This window comes from Pezoporus flaviventris, unplaced genomic scaffold, assembly GCF_033815535.1.
Source record: "Pezoporus flaviventris isolate CSIRO_AGI_PZ_B2104156 unplaced genomic scaffold, CSIRO_AGI_Pfla_v1 ptg000029l, whole genome shotgun sequence".
NCBI classification, from domain to species: domain Eukaryota; kingdom Metazoa; phylum Chordata; class Aves; order Psittaciformes; family Psittacidae; genus Pezoporus; species Pezoporus flaviventris.
The window spans coordinates 15934169-15957527 of NW_026892577.1; the positions used below are offsets into that span (position 1 = coordinate 15934169).

The window sequence follows — 23359 nt, forward strand, 5'->3', positions numbered from 1 at the left end:
AGCAGCAGATCTCTGTCTCCAAACCGACTAAACCAGATGGATATTTGGGAAAAGGTTCATTTGGGAAAGGAAGGACTGTTTCCATCTGGGCTGTTTCTACAACATATTCTCCCTCTTTGGGCTTGTTTGGTGGTTTTTGGGTTTTTTTTGGCCTTTTGTGTGCGCACATGTCTGGTGAGGGAATCTTTAAAAAAGATAGGGTTTTTTTCTAGTAACTTCACTTGCACTCCACTGAGCACTAAACATTAGTTCTGTCCATTTTCTAGAGTGAGACACAGTTGAACTAGTCTAGGTAAATAATGTTTGGGGGAAAAGGAACAGACCTGGAAAGTTCTGCTGCTGATGGCTGTCACCAGCCCCTCAGACAATCTCAGATAGGCACTATGATAAAAGGAACTATGAGCCTGTTCCAATTCAGCATAGGCAGCAGACACAAACATTACACTTAGGAGGAATTAAGCAGTGCAAGCACAATCTTAAAAGCTAAAAAACAGTGATCCTTCTTGCCATCAAGGGGCCAGATTCTGCATAAGCAAGTTCTCTGTGATTTTGAGTGCTATACCTTGGTGCAGTGGTCTCTAACTTGCATGACACAATCAGCATCACTACCTATACTCATCATGTTTCATCTGCCTCTGATTCTCCCTCCAAGGAACACACAGAAGGGAGGAGAAGTAGGGAAAAGATTGCTCTTTCTAAATGTTCTGGGTGTATCACTTCAGTAATGCTTAAGAGAAGAAAAGTCACCCTCTTCCATGATGCAAGAGGCAACTGGTGAATTGATGAAATCAGGTCTGGTGTCCCCACAGTACTTTTAGCTGTCTGTTCACATGTGCGCATGCACAAGTGCACCTAAGCACATGCATTCACTTGCTCAATCACATCCCTAGGGCAGAGGGTGCTGACAGCCTGCAAATAGCAACGTACAGGTATAAGTAATGAGCAATTTATAAAAGCAATCAAGCATGACATGAGAAGAGGTGCTGTCTGTGGCTGCAGTAACACACAGTAACAGCAAACATTTAAGTATATTTAAATGAAGCATTACTGTTTTTAAATGGCTACAGTAGAGTCTGCGAGTCAGAACTGTGTATTATTCCTATGAACTAGGTGAAAAAAGTATATGGCATTTCCCAGAAATATTATCACCTCAACATCATATGATACATCAAACTAGCAATTACTTTTTTCCATGCATCAGCTGTGCACTTATTAATAGTGTGTCTGGGCAAATAGCTTTGTTTGGCCTGCCTCCCTGTTTCAGGTAGGGCAGGAAAAGCTGGGATGCTATGGAAACATGGCCATTGCCCCCTAGATGGGGAAGAAGCCCCTTGTGCTGCTCTTGAATTTTTCTAACTCAGAAGAGGCTCCAGAATTCAAACGAGGGAAAAGGGAAGCATGCCCACTGGGGTAATTTTCTCTAACTTTTCACTTAGGAGCTGCTTTTCTTAGGCAGCGGCAGTATCTTCTTTATTTTATTTTAGCTCGTGCTCTAACATGGCCCTGCCAAAGCTATGGCAAAGGCAGCTTACATTCTCAAATATGCTAAAAATGCATAAGGTCCTCTCTCAGCAAGTGGAGTAAAACTGGAGGCAGAGCCTTACGGAATTCAGGACAGGCTACTTTAAACCTAGACATACAGCCTGCTTCGGTCGCCAAGACATACACAAGTCAAATGTTTCTCACAATAATCATGAGCCCAGCTAAAGCCCAGAGTTCCTGCAGCCATAGGAGATCTTATCTCAAGACATTCCCACCTGTTGGGCACCCAGCAAGAACAGGGAAAGGAAATCCTGGGGAGAGTTATTGATTACTCCACACAGAACATCTCCATAGAGTCAACCATCACCTCTGGCATAGGTTAGGCTCTAGCCAGAGTTGGTTGCACACTGCACCTACATTTTTTTGTGAGCTGGTGGCTGGTACCTAAGGGTGAAAATGTTCTCTTACAAGATCAGTAATGATCTACAACAGAGTGAAAATGAAAAAGAGTACAGCTGACACAGGACACAACAATTCATAGTGTTAATCTGCCCCTCAGGTCTCAACAGATTCTGGCCTCCAGGTGATCACTTCAGGGGGCACCAGGTAGGCACTTAGGGTTGTGTTCCTCAGATATCCAAACTGAGAAGAGCTACAGGTATGCAAGTAACTCAAGGTCAGCATGGAACATATTCTCAATCACGTCCCACCAGGAGAAAACTTTTTCCTACAGTGGTAAATCTGAGGGACGAGTTGGAATCTCCACCGCACAGTTACTACCACATACCGAAACTTCCATACGTACATCTATCACTGTCCACACAACAAAGAGGCCATTATGCAGAAGGGTTATGGATTAGCCCTAAACTCAGCTCACTCTCTGCCTCTTTCCCACGCTAGCCATCTGTGTAGAGTTTACTAATGAATCATATTAGGGAGATAATAATTATTAATCAACTATGCACAACCAGCTACTCAACACATTCTTCATGTTTTCATACTGTGGACATTGCACTTCAGAACACTTTTCAGAGTTCTGGGGATAGCTTTCAGTCTTTAAAATAGGGGCACAAATAGGTAAGTTTCTAGATGCTTTTTTTAAGGTGCAAATTATTTACACTTGTTTTATAATTGCACTTATCTACAGTTATCCAATGTTTCTTATGTTTTACCTTATATTCAGGGACTCTTCTGTTATCCCCTTTGACTTCAAAGCAGGTTGGAATGAGCAAAATCTACAGAAGATATGAAAGGTCACATTATAACAATTTAAATGGTTATCTGTACACATTACATTTGTATATGTAATCTTGATCATGTCCTGATAGCAACTTTCTTTCTGAAAGACACCACAGCATTTCACTGAGACTCTAACCTAGGATAGAGCTGCAAGACAACACAGCAAAAGTAATAGGAGGAACTTCAGTGATTGCTTAAAAATTAACAGTACCAATCCTCAGTCCAGAATGCAGAATTTACCAGAAGTACTACATATTGAAGTATTTTTCTTGTGTAAAGGATGGTGAGAGTAAACCTGATATAACTGCCGGAACTGCAGTAGGGAAAAAAAAGAGCAAGAAAACAAAGTGCAAATTATTCACTTCATAGTCTTACATTAAAGTTCCAACAAACAAAACAAGCACATAAAGTGAATTCTTTTAAAACAAAACTTCCACTGTTAGAAGTCAGCTGCACACCAAAATCAGAGCCAGAGGAAAAAAAAAAAAAAACAAAACCAAACATCTTATCCCTAAAGAATCTAATGAAACTTTCTATATTAGAAGAAAACAAGAAAAAAAACTCCTTTCATACAGTACTGTGAAGTGAGATGGAGGCGGCTCTTAGTGAAAAGCAGCAACACATCTATAACTGCAATTTCTTGGGATGCAGGAACATACAACACACTCCTGGGTGCTAGAAGAGTCCTACACATGCATTAGCTGCCGTATTAAATCAATGGCTCTGAAGAACTTACAGGTCAGCAAAAGGAAAATTTCATGGCTTTGCTTGAGTTTAACTCATTAAAGACCAAGGAGCTGCGATTGAAGAAAAAGCCCCTGGGACAGAACAAGACAAACACTTGAAGCTAGGATAAATGATTACCTCTTAAATATCTTATTTCGGTCACTGTCGTGGAAGACAAGAAATTTGGAATAGCCATTTTTGAAGAATATTTCCAAGGCGATCTCCTGGAAAGGTAAATTTACAGTTTGAAGAGCTGCAGAGCAAACCTGTTGCTGCAAAGAGCCTGTCATGGCCTGTCCAATTCTTCAGGGCTTTAAAAATGAAAAGTTGCTGACTTTGTATCAGTGTGAAGAAGTAGAGCAAAATATGCCGAATATCCCAAATTTCTCCAACTGTAAGAATGGTCCTATTGGGTTGATTAGTTCATTCAAATGCCTTGAGGAAAAAACAAACTCCAGATATTAGCTCCATCATCTGCCTCTTCCTGCTGCTTTCAAAGCATTTTTCTTGAAATCTCAGTGTGATTTACAAGACACTAGTAGCATTAATTTATAATTAGTGATAAAGATAATATGAAAAGGGAATGTTAAATAACAGCTTCTTTAAGAAAGCAACCATGCTGCTTTCTAAATGAAGAATGAATTCAACAGAAATGCCAAAATAGTTTCTTCTGGCCAGAAGCAGCAAGGCAGGTATGTGAGTCTGTAATATTTCTCATGTTTTAAATAATCAAAGTTGAAAAATGATCCCCTTCTTTCCCCAATGTTTCCACACATTGTTATATTGGGCATTTGCATATAATCCTTTTATTTTCTCAGTAAGTGGGTTTTTTTTTGTCCAAAGTCAGCAAGTCAAACCCAGACATGAGTTTTAATCCAAATGTGGCAGGTGCAATACAAACCTAGAAAAACACCACAATGGCAACTGCCCCATGCATGATTCACAAATGAAGTATAATGCAGAAAGGTAATATGAGAGCAGCTACAACAAGAAACAGCTTACTCCACTTGCTCTGAAGTTCAGCTTTCCAGACCAAGCCTGCTCAAGTGTCAGCATTACAGAACTGGGCCGTGTAGTTTCACAGTGCTTTGCTCTGAGCTGTATTATGTGCATGAACAGGAGATCAGCTCTTTGAGGCACAGCAGCTGCCCTAACAGCTGATCCACCTGCCTTGCAGGGAAAGCACAAGAAATCAGTTTTCTTCTTTTACCGCAATATTTTTTTCAAAGCAGTTCGTGCCATGGAGTCCCAGTACAAGATTTTGAGAGCCTGATACAGATACCCGTGTTTTCAGTTCATTAATTGAAGCATAACAAAGCACAACAAAACCAAAATAAACAAACAAAACCCTCACAAAGAACAAACCACAAAGCCCCCTCAAACAGCAAGCCCCACGTCTGCCCCAGGCCCACTCAAAGACTGTTCATAATCACCTCCGTTTTTCATTTTTGGTCACACAAAGCATTTCCAATTTACATGTTTAAAAAAATCTATGCATACACAGACATGTGAATATATGAGGTGGTGGCAGGATTCCACTGCCAACTTTGATGCTATTCACAAACCCAGAAGAGGTTACAGTTCTATTCTTCAGGTTGCTCATCAGTGATGTAAGAAAATAAGATTCATGCAGTTGCTCAGAACAAGACATTCCTATACATGATTAGAGCGTGACCTGACCACTGAAATATGTTATATCCTGAAGCAAGTCTCACCTGCTGAAATTGTCCATTTTGCATACATAATTAAATATAAAATGAAATGGGGCTGAGTCATGGATAAGGGCCATACTTATCAGCCCTAGTTTTCTCCAAATTTTGAATTTTCCAAATTATTTCTTATGTGTGCTGAATTTCAACCTTCCAAAAACGGATTCAAACTAACAGGTAACTAGTCATGTCAAACTAGTCAAACTTCATATTTTCTGTCAAATGGAGTCTCTGAATTACTCTTTAGACTGTACCAAAACCCTCTAGAGCAAGCAGAAGCTCTCATACCTCTGCTTCAACTTATGATTCATTTATTGACTCACTTGCACAACTTGAAAGTTATTCCAAAAGCCTAGAGTAAGTACGTTAGACATACCCATAATTCCACTGATGTCCAAAATTACTGAAGTCTGTGGGAGCTGAGTATTACTGAAAGTTAGACACTAACTGGGAGCTTCCATTAAACACAGGAAACTGTCTTATTTTCAAAAACATGGAGATAAACTGTGAAGAACATTGTTAGCCTAACTACTAATAAGCCAACCACTCCAGTGAGGATGCTTAGGCACCCTGGTGAATATAGGCAGGAGTTTGTATTACCAAAGGCTAATGAAGCAATGATAGGAGCAAAAGCATTTTGGGACTCAAGCAAAGAAATCTCAGCAGTCTTAGTAAAAATCATGCAAGTAGTTTTCAGTCACAAGTTGTTACTCCTCCTGCAGCTTTCCCTTGAATGACTGAGGCATTAATTCCATTAGTGTTAGTTCCTACCTGCAGAAGAAAGCGCATCAAATGAATCTCTTTTATATCATGATATGAATAACGAGAACACATCTGGTCTCCCACAGCATTATCTTTATGACATAAGTTGAAAATAAATGGATCACTGATGCTGGAAGTGAAAAACATAAAGAAATAAAAATTAATTTAAAGCAAACAAAACAAGAAAAATAATTAGGAGAACTCTAATGAACATCCAAATAATCCCTAAAAATGAATAAAAAAACTAAGATAGCAATATCAGCTGGGATATACATGAATTGAAAATAAAGCTAAATACTGAAGGCAGATTTTGTACTAGTTCACAAAATGAAATAAAGAGCCTGTGGAGGCTAAGGGTAGGTTTGGAAACATGTTAGTGCATGCAAATAGGAAGACAGCAACGTTTTGCACACACTGAAGTCTGACAACAAGGGAAGGAACTGGGTGGGAGAACCTGAAAGCCTCAGTCAAGAACAACTGTCATATGGACACACAGCTATTACAAATAGCAATTAATTGTATCTAATAATTAAGTAGTTAACTCATTATTACTTTAGTTGTGTATACATACTGTTATTGCTGTTTTCAGCCTAGCCTATAGCAAATCCCTTAGAAAGACACCCTAAGCTTTTATCAGACCAAGTTCAATTCATCCTCAAGTCACCTGATCAGATTGATTGATATTAGACTTCTTAAGAACTAGATGCAGAGCAGACAGTCGGGGAGTAAAAACACTGAGTTATTCACTATCTCACTAGGCTTTGTACATGAGCACACAGTATGTGCAAAGAGCTAAGTCTAACAGACTCATTTTCCATATTGATCAGTTTCAATAAATCATGAGGCAAAGACTGTAGTAGTGTGCCAAGTATTAATTACAATTCTGTCTTGGAGAAACAAACAAAAACCTTATGAGACAATGGAGCTAACGGCTCCTGTAATGACTGTTCCATATGAATAAAAGCCAATCAGAAAAAAACATTAACAACACTTTAAAAGAACTGAAAAACAGCAGTGTGTGTTAGACTGCCCACCATCTCCATCTGTTGGAGATAGTTCACAAAGCCTGTGAACAAGCACCTGTGTTAGTTAGGTTAAACAATTCTGTGAACAGATGGAAAAGATGGCAAACTTCTTGTGCTAATATCCCTTTTGAAATTCCCTCAAAGTCTGTGCAAATTCTGCATATCCATGTGCCACTACTGAAGTTAAACAAGCAGATCCCTGGGAGGAATGAATGACTCACCTGGACAAGCAGTGACGTGTGCAGTACACTTCTTCTAGAGGGGATAACACAAAGCACTCGCAGATGTAAAAGTGCTCTTTGCCAAAGAGCAGCACTCCTTCCAATGCTCTATGCCCCTGCACAACTGCCACAGAGCACTTGAATGTGACCTAGTATGGAAGCGAGTATAATGAAGGCAGGGGTGAGTAACGCAGGAGACAGAGACAGCAAAGAGCAAGACCCAATGGTGCAGAAGGACATATGTATGTACTAAACCAGCTGTCACCTTGTCTGGGAGGTCTATAGGGATGCAGCCACAAAATCACCATATGACTGACAGTGCATGTCTCTCTGTTATTAGTAGTAAGAGGGTCTGACACTCTTTCCCCCCAGTAAATCTGTTCCTTCCCCATCTCTCTGTAGCTATATTTAGCAACATTAATACAGAATATGAAAAGCTTGCAAATGTTGCAGGAGTTAGCACTGCAAAACTTTGTTAGACAGCAAATATGGACAGTCATACAGGTAGGGGGTTGCAGCACTGAGGAAACAAGTGACATAGAGAAAAACGGTGTCATATAATAAATAAATATATATTTAGAATATAGAGAAAAGGCAAATACTTTTATTTAGATCCTAGTGAAATCTATACTTGAAAAAAACCCTGAAAAGGATCCCAAGGAGCAATGAACAAGGAAAAAATCTAATATACCTACTAAATACCTAACTCAACATGGCCAGCTGAATTAGCATACAGTGGATTGAAATCTTGGTAACACAAAACTCCTTGCCCTGGAACTTCTCCTTCCTGTCTTATACAGAAGGCCAATCAAAATATATGAGTCTATGATTCCAGTTGTTTTGAAGATTCAGTTAAGCATCCTGGAATAGTTTAGAAACCTCTCTTGACTGTGCCCAGTTTGGAACAAAACTTCCAACCAGTATCTCCTACAATTGCAGGGAAGGAGGCAGGAGCTAATCATCTGGCTATTAGCCTATCTCAGATGAAGCACCCTCTATTTGCAAACATCCTTTCAAACACTCATACTACAACAAAACACAAATGCTCCCACAATTTTAAAACAGAAGTACTACCTTATATACTAAGAAAACTTCTCACTGCTAAGCTCCCCCTGTAAATCAACACAATTCTGAACTCTATGCAATCCAGATACAAGTGTAGAATTTTGCAGCCTGAGTCCACCTGCAAGGACCAAATGGCTGCATACAGAGGGAATAGATCTGAGAGGTATTTACATAATAGAAGTTTGCTGGTTCTGAAATCTAGTGCAATGCTCTTGAGAGAACTGATTGACAAGTATGAGAAGTATCACAAAGTCTGTTTTTACTCTTAAGATCTCAGCTCTACCAAACTTCATACAAACAAAAGTTGTGCATTATTTTTTGTGCATGCAAAAAAGACCCAGAAATAGCATTGGGTCTACTACATCATGTAAAGTCTACACGATGATATGTAGAACAAGCATGGTTCTTCTTCACTTTTTGCCTTTGTTGCTATGTCACTAGTTCTGGAACCAAGTCGACAACCTTCCTTGCCTCCATCCCAAAATACACATAGGCTAATTCAGGTCTGCACTGCTACACAAGATTTCAGTCTTGGATGCCAGCATAACATAAACGATAAATTGATAAATAATTGAAATAAAATCTTGTTTCTGCCTTTTTTTTTTTTTTTTACTGAAAAGCAATTATTTTACGAGCAAAATGGGGGTTTCATTTTTAAGTCACTTCATGGGCACAGAAGATTTTTTTAATTCTGGGTTTACAAAAAAGAAACAATCACAGAAGATTTCTGTGAGTAATTTTTGATGAAAATCCCTTCAATCTCTTTGTCCTTCCCTTCTAAATTATTTCTTAGAGGAAGCTAGCATTTTCCAATCACTTCTCCTGCAGATCCCAAAGGAACACCTGTCTCTGTAGACAGAAGTCTCTGAACTGGAGTGCCTCTGTTTGTGCATGCCATTACGTGGCTAGGGGCATGTATGCTCATGTTGAGAGTACTGGGGAATTCTGCTCACATTAGCAAACCATGGGGTTTCCCGAAGTAATTGAATAGCAGAAAGATCTTTTCTTCCCCAAAGGAAGGTAACTGAATATTGAAACCTCAGGCAGCTGTGTAAAATAGCTAAATGAACACAAAGTTGAAATCCAGACTTCTAAGAAATCCACTTCAGCAAATCCAGCCTCTGTGCCAGAGATCATATGTGTGGTTTTGGGAGGTACATGGATTGTGAAGGGGGCCTGCTCATGATCACTAATATGGTCTGGCACTAAACACTTTTTTACTTCACCTAAGGCAGGAGCAGGACACTTAAGCAGGCCTTGAGGGAGAGAAAGCAAGTACCACCCTTTCTCAAACCTTAAAACTCCAAGACCCAGTACATTGTCTTCTGTACTATTCAGCCAGTAATAGCAACCAGTGCCAAATCCATTTCTTCAGTTTTATATCACCCCCAATAGAATTAAACACATTTGCACTGTTAGAAATCCTAAGGCCCGTGGGCCGAGTCAATTGTTCTTATTTGGAGAGCAGGGCTCATTTTATTTCAGGTGAGTAATAAAGATCTGACAAAGAGATGTACTACTGAACCCCTACCATAACAGTTTTGTACCTAGTCTTGCATTGAAACACCAAGCAGCCTGAAATTACCATAGATTAAATAAAAACTTTCCTTTTCTTTCAAAACAGAACAAAATCCAGTCCACCAGCCACTAAAAATCATTAATCAATGAAGTAAACATGACATAAAATAATTGATTTACCTTCTAAGGTATTGCCCAGAGCCCTGCATCTCTTGATTGCTCTGTTCATTCAGATGTAAGTGGGAATTAAAGACATGGTTTTAGTTTTTTTTCTTTCTTTCTTGTTTTTCAGAAGAGCTGTTTGTAAATGTTCCAGTTGCATTTAAGCAAATAGCAATACAAACATATCTGCTCTGGAGTTAAAGAGGCAGATTTCCAAAGGAATTACCTGATGCAAACAGTTTTCACACAGTTTTCAAAAACCCTGGAGGAGGTTAGCATTAGCCATCTATTCCTGCAGACTCTAGTAGTGTTAACATGGCTCCTCCAGGGAAAAACACAATGCAAGGAAATTAAAGTCACAAAATCATGTCAGTGGAACACATTTACCCATCCCATACAAATCTCCTGAACACAGCATTTTTACAGAATAAGGACAAAAGAATGGCTACTCCAAGTCAGTTCAGATGCCCATCTAATTAACTATCCTGCATCTTAGTAACAGAAGCTTATGGAAAGAGTATAAGAAACAAGCTAGGTAAGGAGTGATTCTTGATCTTCATATACCTTCTCAACATCCAGTGGCTTTAGGGAACTTCCTAAAGCCCCTTCCTACTCATTGTCACATCTTATGTTTTTCTATAAACACTCATAGATATCTCTAATCATTTGCTCAGCAACAGCTACAATAACTTTGCATGATACACATGAAAGCAACACATTCAGGCACCACTGTATCATGAATCACAGAGATGAAACCTGTAGTTATATACTCTCTCTGTCCTTTCTCTGGTGTATTGAGGGATCCCAGGGTGTACCAGCTACAAAGAACTTGTCCATAAAGTAGGGTTAACGTTATTTAGGGCCGCAGAGTTTAAAATGACTATGAGCAGATGAAATCAAATACATTGCTTTCACAACTTTTGCTGGGGAAGCAAATAATGTGTTATCATGGCAAGAGCAATACAATCCCACCTCCTCTCTGTGCTACTCACAAGACCTTCCCTGCAATGACTGTTGGTTTGGTCGATGTTTAAGTCTCATCTTACTCTGAAACTGTCACACACGTCTCATAAATCACAACTTAAGGATACATGACAGGTTGCTTCACTCTTACCAGCTGCTCAGCGATCAAAGGAAATTAAATCCGCTTAGCCTAGTCTTTAGTGGTGGGGGCTCTAGGCTCAAGTTTTGTCACATTTGAACTGTTACAAACGTGAGATCAAATTTCTTCTGCTCATACTTGAGTGAAGCCATTTGCAATCACTAGAAAGCAATCCTTGTGGTTACAGCTTAGCTTTAGAAGACCCAGGACACATCCCTTTTATTGCAGATAGCCTCTACTCACCCTCCCTCTCTTACTTCACTGGAGCAAAAACCCCATGTAGGAAGTGTTTCTGTGTGCACTTCTCAGGTTTTACCAACTTCCCAAATGTTGCAAGGAAAGAATATCAGATATCTGTGAGAAAAGAGGGTGGCAGAAGGTGGTGCTTGTCTTGTACATAGCTGTGGGCACTGGGACTGCTCTTTGTGCTTGCTTTCTGTAATGAAAGCTGACATCTGTCCCAGCCCATCACGAGCCAGAGAGGCCAGCACCCCTTAGCTGATGATAGCATCTGGAAGACAGTTCCAATTGCATTGTGCTCATACCTCTTACACTCCACGCTCCTCTCAAAAAAAAAAAAAAGAAAAAAAAGCTGCCAAAAACTAACACTATTCTTTAAATTTCCCCTTAGTTCAGCTCACACAAGTTCATGCCCTTACCACTACTCCTATGGCTCTCTAGGTAAGAACCACAGCAAAGCCTGCCTGCTCCTTTCCTTGCTGCATCATTCTACAGAAAGAGCTTTAGGAAATCAGCTGTGCTTGCTTGAGGCGGCAGTCAGGGACCTGGGTTTTTGGAGCCCTGAAGAGATCCAGAGGGCAGCTACAGCCTTACAATTGAAAGACATTTTTCATTAAGGAGAACACTTAAAGCAAAAAAAAAAATCCCACCCCCCCCCAAGACAGCAAAAAAAACCAAACCAAACCAAACAAACAAAATCCAAACAAAAAACCCAAACGAACCCAGAAGCAGATATGAAGGGAGACTACTAGGAAGTATATCTCTGGAACAAAGTAGTGTGGTGAAGGAGCATATCCAGAAGAGCAGAGATCTGGCTAAAGATGCTCTGGGCTTTTTTCTTAGTGACACTTAGAGCATGAGTCAGACCCTGTCATTTGCACCTACTAGCAAAGCTGTTCCCTGAGCTGTGGTACAGGTAGAGGTGCACAGGCTGGAGAAAGGGCTCCCAGTATCTTCTCTACTATAGCAGAAACCCAGATAGAGCAAGTCAGACGAGTAATCATCTGCCACACTATGTCCTTCTTCATATGCTCCCATCTGAACACAGGAAGAGTTTCACACTGAAAACCCCTACTACTGCTTAGCACTCCTTCCTGCAGTGGAGTAGCCATCACAACCTCTGCTCCTGGAGGAGGGAGGGAAGATGAGAAACTTAAGACACAGAAAAGGGAAACGGCTTGTGACAAGGACCTGGCTTCTGAGTTCTTTGCTTTGACCACATAGCTAGGCTCTGTTCCTACTGCACGTCAGCATGTTTAATGCTCTGTACTGCTACATCCTCATGCTCAGATGAATTGTAAGAGCATTCCCATGAAAACAGCCTGCTTTGGTATTCTGCGTTTCTGAGAACTGCAGAGGGAGGTGCTGATGCTTCTAAAAATACTGGCTCCACCAAGTGAATGCAGACCCCTTACATCATTCCGCCAGTCCTAAATGCAGAACTTTACAGTTGCTCCCTCTTTCAATTGAGCCTATTCTTTAATCAGCTCCTTTCTCCCAGTCATGGATCCCACTCCCTCAGATTTATGCTAGTCCCTTCTATTACTGCTCCTACCATGTCCTGTGATCTCTCCAGCCCCTCTTTCAAGGAAAGGCATTGTGCCCAGATTTCTGCTAGGTCATGCCCTCTTGTTAACTTCAGATTCACTACTCCAGCTGCTTGGATTTCTTAGTCTTGAATGACTTGCTGGCAAACAGAGATTTACTATTTTCCAAAATTCAGAATTTCTACACCAAAACCATTCCCCAAGCCTCCCAACACTTTCTTCATCTAGTACATGCTAACCACACATTAACAACCTGGCAGGACTTCTTTAGGATTGTAAAGACCAGGGAGGTAATCTTGCACTTGGGGGCTCAGATTGCAGATACAGGTATCCGATCTCCCTGTCTCTGCTGGTAAACTAGGGTTATTTAAAGAGCTGTCTCTGCTTTTAGTTGGCATGTTGATAGATTAGGCCAGGACAGGATCCTATTTGCATTTCTATTGCAAAATTCAGCAGCAACACACGTTGTGTAACATCTCCTTCCATGCATAGGGTGTGTGCAGTCTCAGCACACTAAAGATAAATGCAAAATATAATCTTCACATACTATAACTTCAATGACTTTTCAGCAAAAACTATAACCAAGCAGCCAGAGTATGACAGCTCAGTAACTTCTGAAGTGACAGCCCTAACAGAAACAATCTGTAAATCTGCACTTGCAGTCTGATATATCCTGATACATTAACTTCTGTGCAGAAATAAAACCATCTCCTTCTGCTTTGGGCATAATACCATAGATACCACTTTACTGTAACTACAACACCAGTTCTAAACATTCAGCAATGACATGACTCAATTCCCACCTTTGAGGTCAAAGCCACATTTGTCCCAGGCATACCATGAAGAGTTCTCTTGCCCAGCTTTCACAAGTGGTCCCTGCTGGACCCATCTGTATGGGAGGAGGTGAAGCAACAAAATATCTCAGCTACCAGCCCACCATTCTCCTCTAGTCTGCAAGCAACTGCCCTGAGCCTCCATCTCTGCCATTAGTCTGTTATTCCTGGGAGGCCTGAGAGAGGCTTCCGTTTTTAAGCTTTGGGAATGACACACAATTTAAAAAAAGTATTATTATGATTGCAAAATTGTATCTTCAGATGTCAGCTTGAATTCAGCCCCTTTGTATATGCATTATGTCATTATGTAACCACAGGAATAAATACTATGTTTTCAGAATTTGCTCAGGAGGGATATATTTTAGTGATATATTAACTCTGTGTAAGGAAGATGACTGGAGTCTATAGCATTCCTGCTAGCTGCAAAACACAGAAGCTACAGTTATATATATTACAAAGATCCTGACTGGAAGAGACAGAATTATAGTTAATAAAACTAAATACTCCTTTGAAGGTATGGATTTGGATATACATACCTTCCACTCTTTGTACTGGTAAAGCAAAATGGATAGTCTTACAATAAAATCAGCAAGTGAATATGTCATTGAGTACTGTGATTGCACAGATCTGGCATTAATTTATTGATTTCTGGCATATTCTAAATTCAGAGTGTTTGACTTTGAAATCTGGGAAACGCATTTGTCTATGGGTAGATATTGCTTTTAAAATGGGACAAAAAAAAAGAACACATTTAAAGGACTCTTTTGCATGGTCTGGGTGATGTTCAAACATGCAGAGCATAACTGCTCCCTCATATGATTAGTCCCCACTCTCTCAGGGACTAACCATTCAGTAGCATCCTTTAGCCTATACTCAAACTATATCCATTTGCTTTCTCTTTTATAGTCCCTTTCTCTTGCAGTCCAAGTGGTAAATTCATATTGTTTGAATACTTAAATTTATTTTCATAGGAATGCCTAGAAATGTTTTCTGTTTCGTTTTTCAAGTAATATGAACCAAAAATTTAGATGATATTAGCAATAAGAATATCCCACCTGCACCTGCATATTCTTCATATTTAACTTGCTGAGGAACAGACTCTGAACCAACAATGTCAATAACATTTGATCTACTGCTTCTGCAAAAAAAGACATCTCGTATATCTGAATATGTACAAAAGTATCTGTTTAATAGCAATGCAAAAAAAAAAAAATAATAATACTGGGTAACACTATAAAACAACTATCACTTTCCAGACAAGGTACCCTTGTGTTCCAGAAATCAATCTAGTATCTGCCAAAGCATCGCAATGACTTTCCTGTGCAGTGTAGTAGGTAGGATGGTTCCAGTTGCCTGCTTAAAGCGCAAACAGCCCACGAGGCAGCCATTTATGAGGCAGGACCGCAGCGCACTAAGTGAGCACAGGACAGCTAATGTCACCCCCTACTGCCTTTTTTAATACTTCTGTCAGCTCGGCAACACAGTGACTGCTGCTGGAAAAAAACATGCCTGGCGTTTCTGAGGGCTTCCTGTGGAGTTACATGGAGAAAAGACAGCCAGCCTTAAGGCTCAAAATGAGATCAGTGCATGGAAAACATGCCTTACATTTTCATGCATGTCTTCTTCTGCTGGAGAGAAGGGGGTGAGGAGAAAAAAAGGAGGAGGGGCAGGGAAATTAATTATGTTGTACAGACAGAGAGTGTACCAACAGCTCTTATAGCAGGATGAAGCCTTCATGTTAGAGAACATGAATATGACCCCCCAGACATTACCAAAGCATTAGGAAAATTTAGCAATGGCATTGAGACATAAAAATAAAATAATTATTTCTATATATATGACTGTCACAGCACTGTGATGGCTGAGTTTAAATACTTCAAGTCTGACCTTCAGCTTCTACTTTGGGATGCTAACTCTTGGGCTAATGATGCTACTGGATAAAACAGGTACACTGCAAAAAATCAGATCTTTCCAGTACTCATGGGGGAGCAGAAAAGAAAAAGGCATAGGAAGAGAGGACGAAAATATTTTCTGGTATTCAGCAGGAAGAGATTTATACATCACTGAACTAGCAGCCTATACAAATCGGCATACTTTTCTAGAGGTAATAAATGAAAAATCAAATTTGATCCAAGCACTGCTCTGAGCCTGAGTAAAGGTGGGGAAGCAGGACATGAATTCTCAGCCTCATAATTAGCCATGTCTCTGGCAAATTTAGAAAATACTGCCTCACAGGTATGAGAATACTTTGGTCACATGCCAAGATTTTTTTCTGTTTCTTCAAAGAGTTAATGTTAAATACTTTTCAACAATAAGTCCATATGGGAGTTGTGATTGCTTTTAGGAAACAGTGATGACCCTTACTGTAGCCTAAGTAAATCTGAACCCCAAACTGAAAGGAACAGGTAGGCCTCCACATCCAATTCATCCTCTAAAATGCCATCTCTCCAGAGAAAATGTTCTAGTTTTTATTTCCTACCTTTTCACTCTCTGCAAACTCCTGCAATATAATTTGTCTCTCCACACACAGTTCCAAGAAGTCTTCTGAATGGAAACTTTCATGTAGAGCAGGGAAGAACGTTAGCTGGTTGCAATCCAATCCCTTCTTATCCATCTCGCTTTCTGCTCCATTTAATGTCAGCTCTCCTATATCAGTATAAAAGAGATTGCAGTTTTAGAGGCAGTAGGATGACACCAAAAGCATTTGCAATTTAGACTTTAACTCAATCTGTTCTACCTTGGGAAATAGCATTATTTCTCTGAAAAAAACAGGCAAGAAAGGAGTAGAATCCGTGACTGCTAAGGAAGGATGCTTAGCTCAGGGAACTAAAACCGTGTAGCTGCAATCAGTCATAATTCAACCTAAATTCCTATAATCACTGATGATTAAAAAATTAAGAGAAACTGAAAATGGTAGTCTTTTGGGAGCATGCACTGAGCAGAATCTGAATAGAATCCAAAGAGAGACAATCCACTCATATCTTGTCCAAGCTGTGTCCCAGGTTTTGCAACTTTACGTAGTGCACACAGTTAAGGAAGGCACGATCAGCCTTCCTATTGGGTAGAGTGTAATCACTTTCATGCAGAAACTACATAGTACTTCAGTCTTGTTGAACAATGAGCTCCATTATCACTTATTTGGTAGGCCCTATCACAATAAAAGCATACAACAACCCTGCCTATTTCCAACAGTTTACACTACATACACTAGAAGCTTGACATAAAGCAGCCATAAAGGTGGCTGAAACCCACAACCTTAGACCTGGCTAACATTTCCAAACTACAGCTCTTTTTCAAAGTTGGGGTCTTTCCCCATCCCTGCCCAACCCCCACCCCCACCCCCACCCCCCCGCCATTAACTATTGACTTCTGTACCATATTTCACCCCAAGATATCCTCTTTTAATGTCTTGTGTAACAGAAAATCTGGCCTTGGAAAAAGAAAAGTGTTGATGTAATGATCGCATTTTGAAAAATCTGCTTCTACTTTGAATGCTAAATAACAATTTGACATATTAATATTCTTGATGATTTCCTTCCACTCTCCACCTTTTTTTTCCACATTCTTGGAAAGTTACATTTCCTATTACCACTTCTCTGAGCTATCTATCACCTGGTTTTATATGCTGTTTCAGAGGCAGAACTGGAGTGTCTACTAAAACCAGAGGGAAAGTCCACACTTTTTCTTCTGAGTTTAGGCAGCTGGAAGCTTTCCAAGTGGCCAAGGATGCTCAATACTTTCAAGATAGCTTTTTTACTTTGAGATCTTTCTGGTGGCAACAAGAGAGCAACAAATTTTGAAGGCAGTTTATACACCACCTATAACAATTGCATTGTTTTTTCCCCTGATGTTACAGTGACATTTCAGTCCAGAGAACTGACAATAAGGGTTTTTTCGTTAGAAGAAATTCTGACCTAGAAATCCATTCACTAACTCTAATTCTCTTTGTCTGTTTGTGTCTACCCTTTTGATGATGTGATTTTAGCCCTAAAACATTACCTGGGCTCACTTCAGCAGAGGAGGTGGTCTCATTTCTGTTTCCCATGAGAACCTGAAAAGAGATTAGGTATGACTAGAGTGCAATATGCAGAAGATAAACATAATTCAGAACCTTGTTGTAGAGAAAAACACGGATTTGGAACTATATTGCAAATATATGCCTTGGAAATTCAGATAAACTTATTTGAAAAGACCCAAAGGAACAATCAAATGTAGGAACAAATATTAACTGTTAGGCAAAAGGAATATTGTCTTTTCAAAGAAGACCCTACAAAAAGCTGCCAGAATCCAAGCTTCACATGACAGCTGGAAATGTGCTAGAAATGGGAACTTCCTGATAATATTGAAATGCTGAAGCATTTGCTAGGTTGGTAGGATTTGGCACTTAGATACTCAGACAGACAGTAGTAAATACCCCACATTTCAATGCTTAGTTCAAACCGCTCTAATTCCCTTTTTGATCATCCCTACGAAACATAAGACTAACAGGACAGTGCACCCTTCTAACTGGACTCTGTTGCATACATCGGGAAGCACTGTGCCCATGAGATTACAAGACAGAAAGTATGCTTGGGTTATGCTTTCATCTGTCTGGGGAGATCTTATAACAGAAAGGAGGAAAAATAATTCTGTGGCTGCTAACCACATTGCAGCCCCTCTTAGTCTCTCGAAACCAGACCTGTTCAGTAAGTTCTCTATGCATTTCATAGCATATTGATGAGTCAATAGAGAACCAGAGGTGGTGAGAACCAGAGGAAAAAAAGTCACCAGCAACTGCGACAGAAATCGTGTGCGTCCTGCAAATGCTTTCTACCTCACTCTTCATTTGCATCCTTGTTGCTTGGGTGTTTACAAGTTGAATCCTCCTCCGCATTCGTGAAGGCCCTTCATAACAATCAAGAATCCATTGTGGATCAAACGATCGTGATGCATCTCTCCATGGGCCCCTTCTATAGAAAAGTTGCTCCTCAAGTATCATCCAGTCCTTGGCTGCTTTGCTGTAACCACACTGCAGCATCTGTGGGACAGAACCACCTTGTGCCACCTTTTGTACACTTCCCTCCCACCCAGCAATGGCACCACTCTAGCAATTCAGAGGGATTTACCCAGCCTACTGGTTAGGACTACTACAGAGGAAGGGCTGCAGACCCAGAAAACACAGGTACAGCTGACCACTGAAAGTGTGCTGTGTGAGATGCTACTACTTAAACTAAGATACAGTGACAAATATAAGCATGTTGTAAACCTCAACCTCCTTGAAAATGGCTGCTTTCATTATGTTTCCAACTCAAAAGCAGTAAGCCAGAAGAACAGCATCACTCCATTTTTATCTGGTTAATGTTTGTGTCAAATGACAACAACCATGTTCACTGAAAACACAGTCTGAAAATCTCAATCAGAGGTCTACTGTACTCCCTCCAAGCATGGCAAAAATTGAATTATTTCTACTTAGGAAGTGTGTGCAGGAAACTGGGGGCACTAAAATATCAATTTAAAAGAGATAGGAGGTAAGAATCTTAAAGAATGAAATGCTTGTTGGTCCTTGATAGCCAACACTGAAACAGAAACAGTGAGATTTTACTGGCTGTGATTGAAGCCTTCTGAAAAGTTTTACTGGCTACTAAGAGAAGGTCAAAATTCTCACTTTCTGCCATTGTGAGAGCAGAATAATTTATTTAAACCAAAGAAAAAAGGCTTCTGAAGATAAAGTGAGGAATCTGATTGGTGAGGCTTTATCACACCTCAGTGGTGATGTCAGGAGTGGAGTATTGACTTATCAACTCTCTGCATTCCTTTGGGCATACTACTCATCTCACTTCTGAAATGCCTGCTTTCTCAGGGTAGTCCAAAATCATCCTTCTGGCAACTGAAAGCTGTTGAACAACATTCCTGTTCTTTACCTGTATGTGGTTCTTGTGCAAAGAGGCATACAGCTCCTGCCCAGTCCTTCGGTATTGCTCCATACATGATACAAATCCCTGGAAGAAACATTGTGACACATTACACGAAGGTGCGGCCGGTGTACACTCTGTGAAAGGCAGAGGATGCCATTAGCTGCTCATTTACAAGAAAAATTAGGGAATATGGCCTGTGACTGCAAGTCTGGTGACTCTCCAGACAGGATAGTGGTGAGGCCATCATCTGAGAGCAAGCTGCACACTTTCACCACAAAGATAAACATACCATGATTTTGAGTAGTGGAACTACTCAAAAGGAGGAAAATAACAGCAAATAACATTTAAGGTTCCTCTTTTTGGAGCTGAATTAGAACTGCACATAGCATAAAAGACAATTAATCTCTTTGTAGAGACCCCAACTGATGTAAGGATGCGTAACAATAGGCCTGCTCCTTCCTGCATGAACTGCAAAGGAACAGTGCATGGCCCCTTTTTGCAGGCAGGAAACCAACTGTTTCCAGAAACATTTTTGAGATTTAGGGGCCTAAGTCTTCTGACAATTAGAGATTTGGAGTATAAATACACTAGTTAATGGAACTGTGATGTACACATGTTTAAGCTAGAGCTAGAACTGGGAATTTGTAGAGCTGACACCTATAATAACCGCCTCTGCTCCACTACAGAGCACAGACATGCCCTAAACCCCAGTGCTATTCAGATGCTTCTGGTAATACATGTTTTCTAAAGCAGTCTGACAGAACTTCCTGGCCATCTTTCCTTCACGAATGCACTAGACTCATAGAACAATGAACTTGCATCTGGTGTTTTATTGGAACTAACTTCTCAAGCTAAGGGTCTCTGTGCAAGTACAAGACTGATGAACTGCTGTCATGAAATTACAAGTTGCAGTCCCCATTATGCAAAAGAATTGTTTTGTGATCTTTAGCAAGACATGCTATTGCCCTAAAACACTACCTCTCCAACCAAAATCCAGAGACTATAATACTAACCTCAGAGTAACACATGCTAAAATCATAAACAATGGACTACTGTGTGGGATCCTTAAACTTAGGGAGCAGGGAAATGAAATGGGTTTCATTATCTTAACTACTCAACCAAAACCCACAGGTTTTGGAGTCACAAAGTTCACACAGCCAAGATCTACACAGAACACAAACCAGAGAATTTCAAACAGCACATCCTACCTGAGCCTCCCTTTTGAAAAGATCAGCAGAAACATTATTAAACTCAATGGAGTATCTCAGGTGCCAAATCATCGTGCAAATAACTACAAAATACAACCTAGGACATTCATTATCATATTAATTCATCAAATTTAAACTTTAATCAAAGACAAGTTTCCAGCTTTGAGAATGCTAGGCTTGTTCCCCACTTTCTCCTAGCTATTTATGAAATTCTGGGTACCAAATGGACTTGAAGTAAAGTGTTCTCATGACATTTACTTTGCCTGATCAGAGAGACAAAGCATATGGAAAGGCTGTGTGCATACCTGAAGCACTGAACAACTGCAGAGTAAACTACTGGCTTGTTTTATCTTATTGAATTAAGACAGTTGAAAAACCAGCACAGGACTCTGTTTTAACAGTCTGTCCAACACTCACAGGACTTTCTACAGTCATAGAATCATAGAATGGTTAGGGTTGGAAAGGACCTTAGATCAACTAGTTCCAAACCCCCTGCCATTGGCAGGGACACTTCACACTAGACCATGTTCCCAAGGCTCTGTCCAAACTCACCTTGAATGCTGCCAGTGATGGAGTATTTACCACTTCTTTGGGCAACCTGTTTCAGTGCCTCACCATCCTCACAGTAAAGAACTTCTTCCTTATATCTAAACTGAAATTTCCCTGTTTAAATTGAAACCCATTACCCTTTGTCCTATCACTATAGCCCCCGATGAAGAGTCCCTATCTGTTATCCTTGTAGGCCTCCTTCAGATACCGGAAGGCTCCTATGAGGTCTCCACGCAGCCTTCTCTTTTCCATGTTTCCATGATGCCAGTGATATCACATACCTGTAGACGTGCACATCTCTAATTGCTCTTGTTTATTCTCCATACTATGAGTGTTTGTATGCAGGCATCTAAGTCGAGCTCTGAATAAATCTGACTCATTGGCTGGAGCAGCTCTGCATCATTCCAAGCATTCATTACATGTGCTGACATCTGACTGGTAGTTTTGGGAAGAATCACTGCTGCTTTTCCCCAGCAAATCTAGTTTAAAGCTGCCTTGACCAGCCTGGCAAGTCTACCAAAGCAGTTCTTCCCCTTCTGTCAAGACTGGCCCCATCAGCTCCCAGCAGACCTTCCCTCCCAAAGCAAGTCCCGTGGTCTAAGTAACCAACCTCCTGATTTGTAACTAAAACCCAAGCAACCAAATCAAACCAAAGTCTGAGTCTTGTAACACAGACTTTTCTAGGCAAACACAAGGATAGTTACTACATTTGTTTTGTTACGCAGGAGAGGATAGTGTACCATTCCAAGGCTCTCATGCCCATCTAAACTTCCTTGACAAAGGTGATACTGCTATGAGTCACAGCACAAAGCTAAACTGGCTGTCAAAGTCCCAGCCTCTCACTACCTAAAGCCATGGATCAGATGGGTAACTTTTAAATGCATGGACTCTGTGCCACGCTGGCAGTGATTCCTCACAGCAAACTATCTAGCTGCTGCTTGCACTGTGCTATAATTAAGTTAACACACAAGGTCTATGTGGTGTGCTGATTACTGCTGGCTGCCAGCCAGGCCTGTGCCCCTGCCGCGAAGTCACATTTATTGGTGTTTCCCTGCAGGAAGCTCCTTTTTTCACACTGATGAAAGTCATTACATTTTTGTTTGTTTAAAGCATCATTAAACCTGTAATCACAGTTGTGGCCTCACAAAACTATTCCATAATTCATATAAAACTCCCATAAAGGGTGACCTAGAAATCAACATCATCTCTGTGCTATTGAGCTGGGCTCAGTATAGGAGAAAAGCTGAGTTCCCAGCTCCATGTGGACACAGGGTAAAAGCCATTCACAGTACACAGCCAATTCCTCCAGGTATTAACAAGCATTTCAGATACCCACAGGCTATTCAAGCCTAGTCAGTGCTCTACTGGCAGCTGTTTCAAAGTTGCTTGTAGTTTGGATTTTGCTTATGGTCACCGATCAGACCCCTAAGGTCAAAGCCACATTGAAGAGATTCTCACAAACTTCACTGACCCAGCTTCTAGCCTTTGAAACATATGAAGGCTCCTAAGAAGGAAAAATTCCACTAGCCACATTTGGTGAACTGAAGACTAACCATTTTGGCTTCTGAATGCTATATCTAGCCATCTTCAACCAGATGAACATGTCCCTGATGATCATCCTCACAGGAAAACCATCTGGTTGCAAAATTAAATGAACAGTTAACAAAATTGGAGATCTCTGTGATTGGAAAAAAAACCTAATAAACAAAACCCAACAAAACTAACAAACAAAACCAAATTTCTAACAAACAAACAGTTTCCATTAAGAATTGTAGGTGGTTATCCTTTAAAATGGCAACCCTGTATAAAACACAATAGTGCCACACTGCAATATCTATCTTGACCAAAACAATATGCCAGCTTTGATACTTGTAATATTGGTAACACGCAGAATTAGTCTCGACAAGAAAAGACAATGTAGAAAGAATCATGCCCTGCCTATACCACCCAAGGAGAACTTTTGTGTGCTTTTTGCAACCAGATTTGCCTATCCCACACTGGCCTTTTTAGTCATCGGCTCGCTTGTAGTAAGCGTGGGTAAAGCCCTTCTGAAATCTTCGTTCACAAAGTCAAGCCA

At 40.4% G+C, this 23359-nt stretch overlaps 1 protein-coding gene across 1 annotated transcript in view; it reads right to left on the reverse strand.

Annotated features, from left to right (window-relative positions):
- Positions 1–23359, reverse strand: part of WDFY4 (WDFY family member 4) — a 142928-nt gene that overhangs the window by 39590 nt on the left and 79979 nt on the right. Inside the window, exons 40-47 of the mRNA XM_061459247.1 lie at positions 19532–19609; positions 18445–18648; positions 17631–17682; positions 16111–16277; positions 7165–7313; positions 5928–6048; positions 3586–3671; positions 2655–2717 (exon numbers count right to left, since the gene is read on the reverse strand). Coding sequence (XP_061315231.1) covers positions 2655–2717; positions 3586–3671; positions 5928–6048; positions 7165–7313; positions 16111–16277; positions 17631–17682; positions 18445–18648; positions 19532–19609 — 920 coding nt within the window. The remainder of the gene's footprint in view (positions 1–2654; positions 2718–3585; positions 3672–5927; positions 6049–7164; positions 7314–16110; positions 16278–17630; positions 17683–18444; positions 18649–19531; positions 19610–23359) is intronic.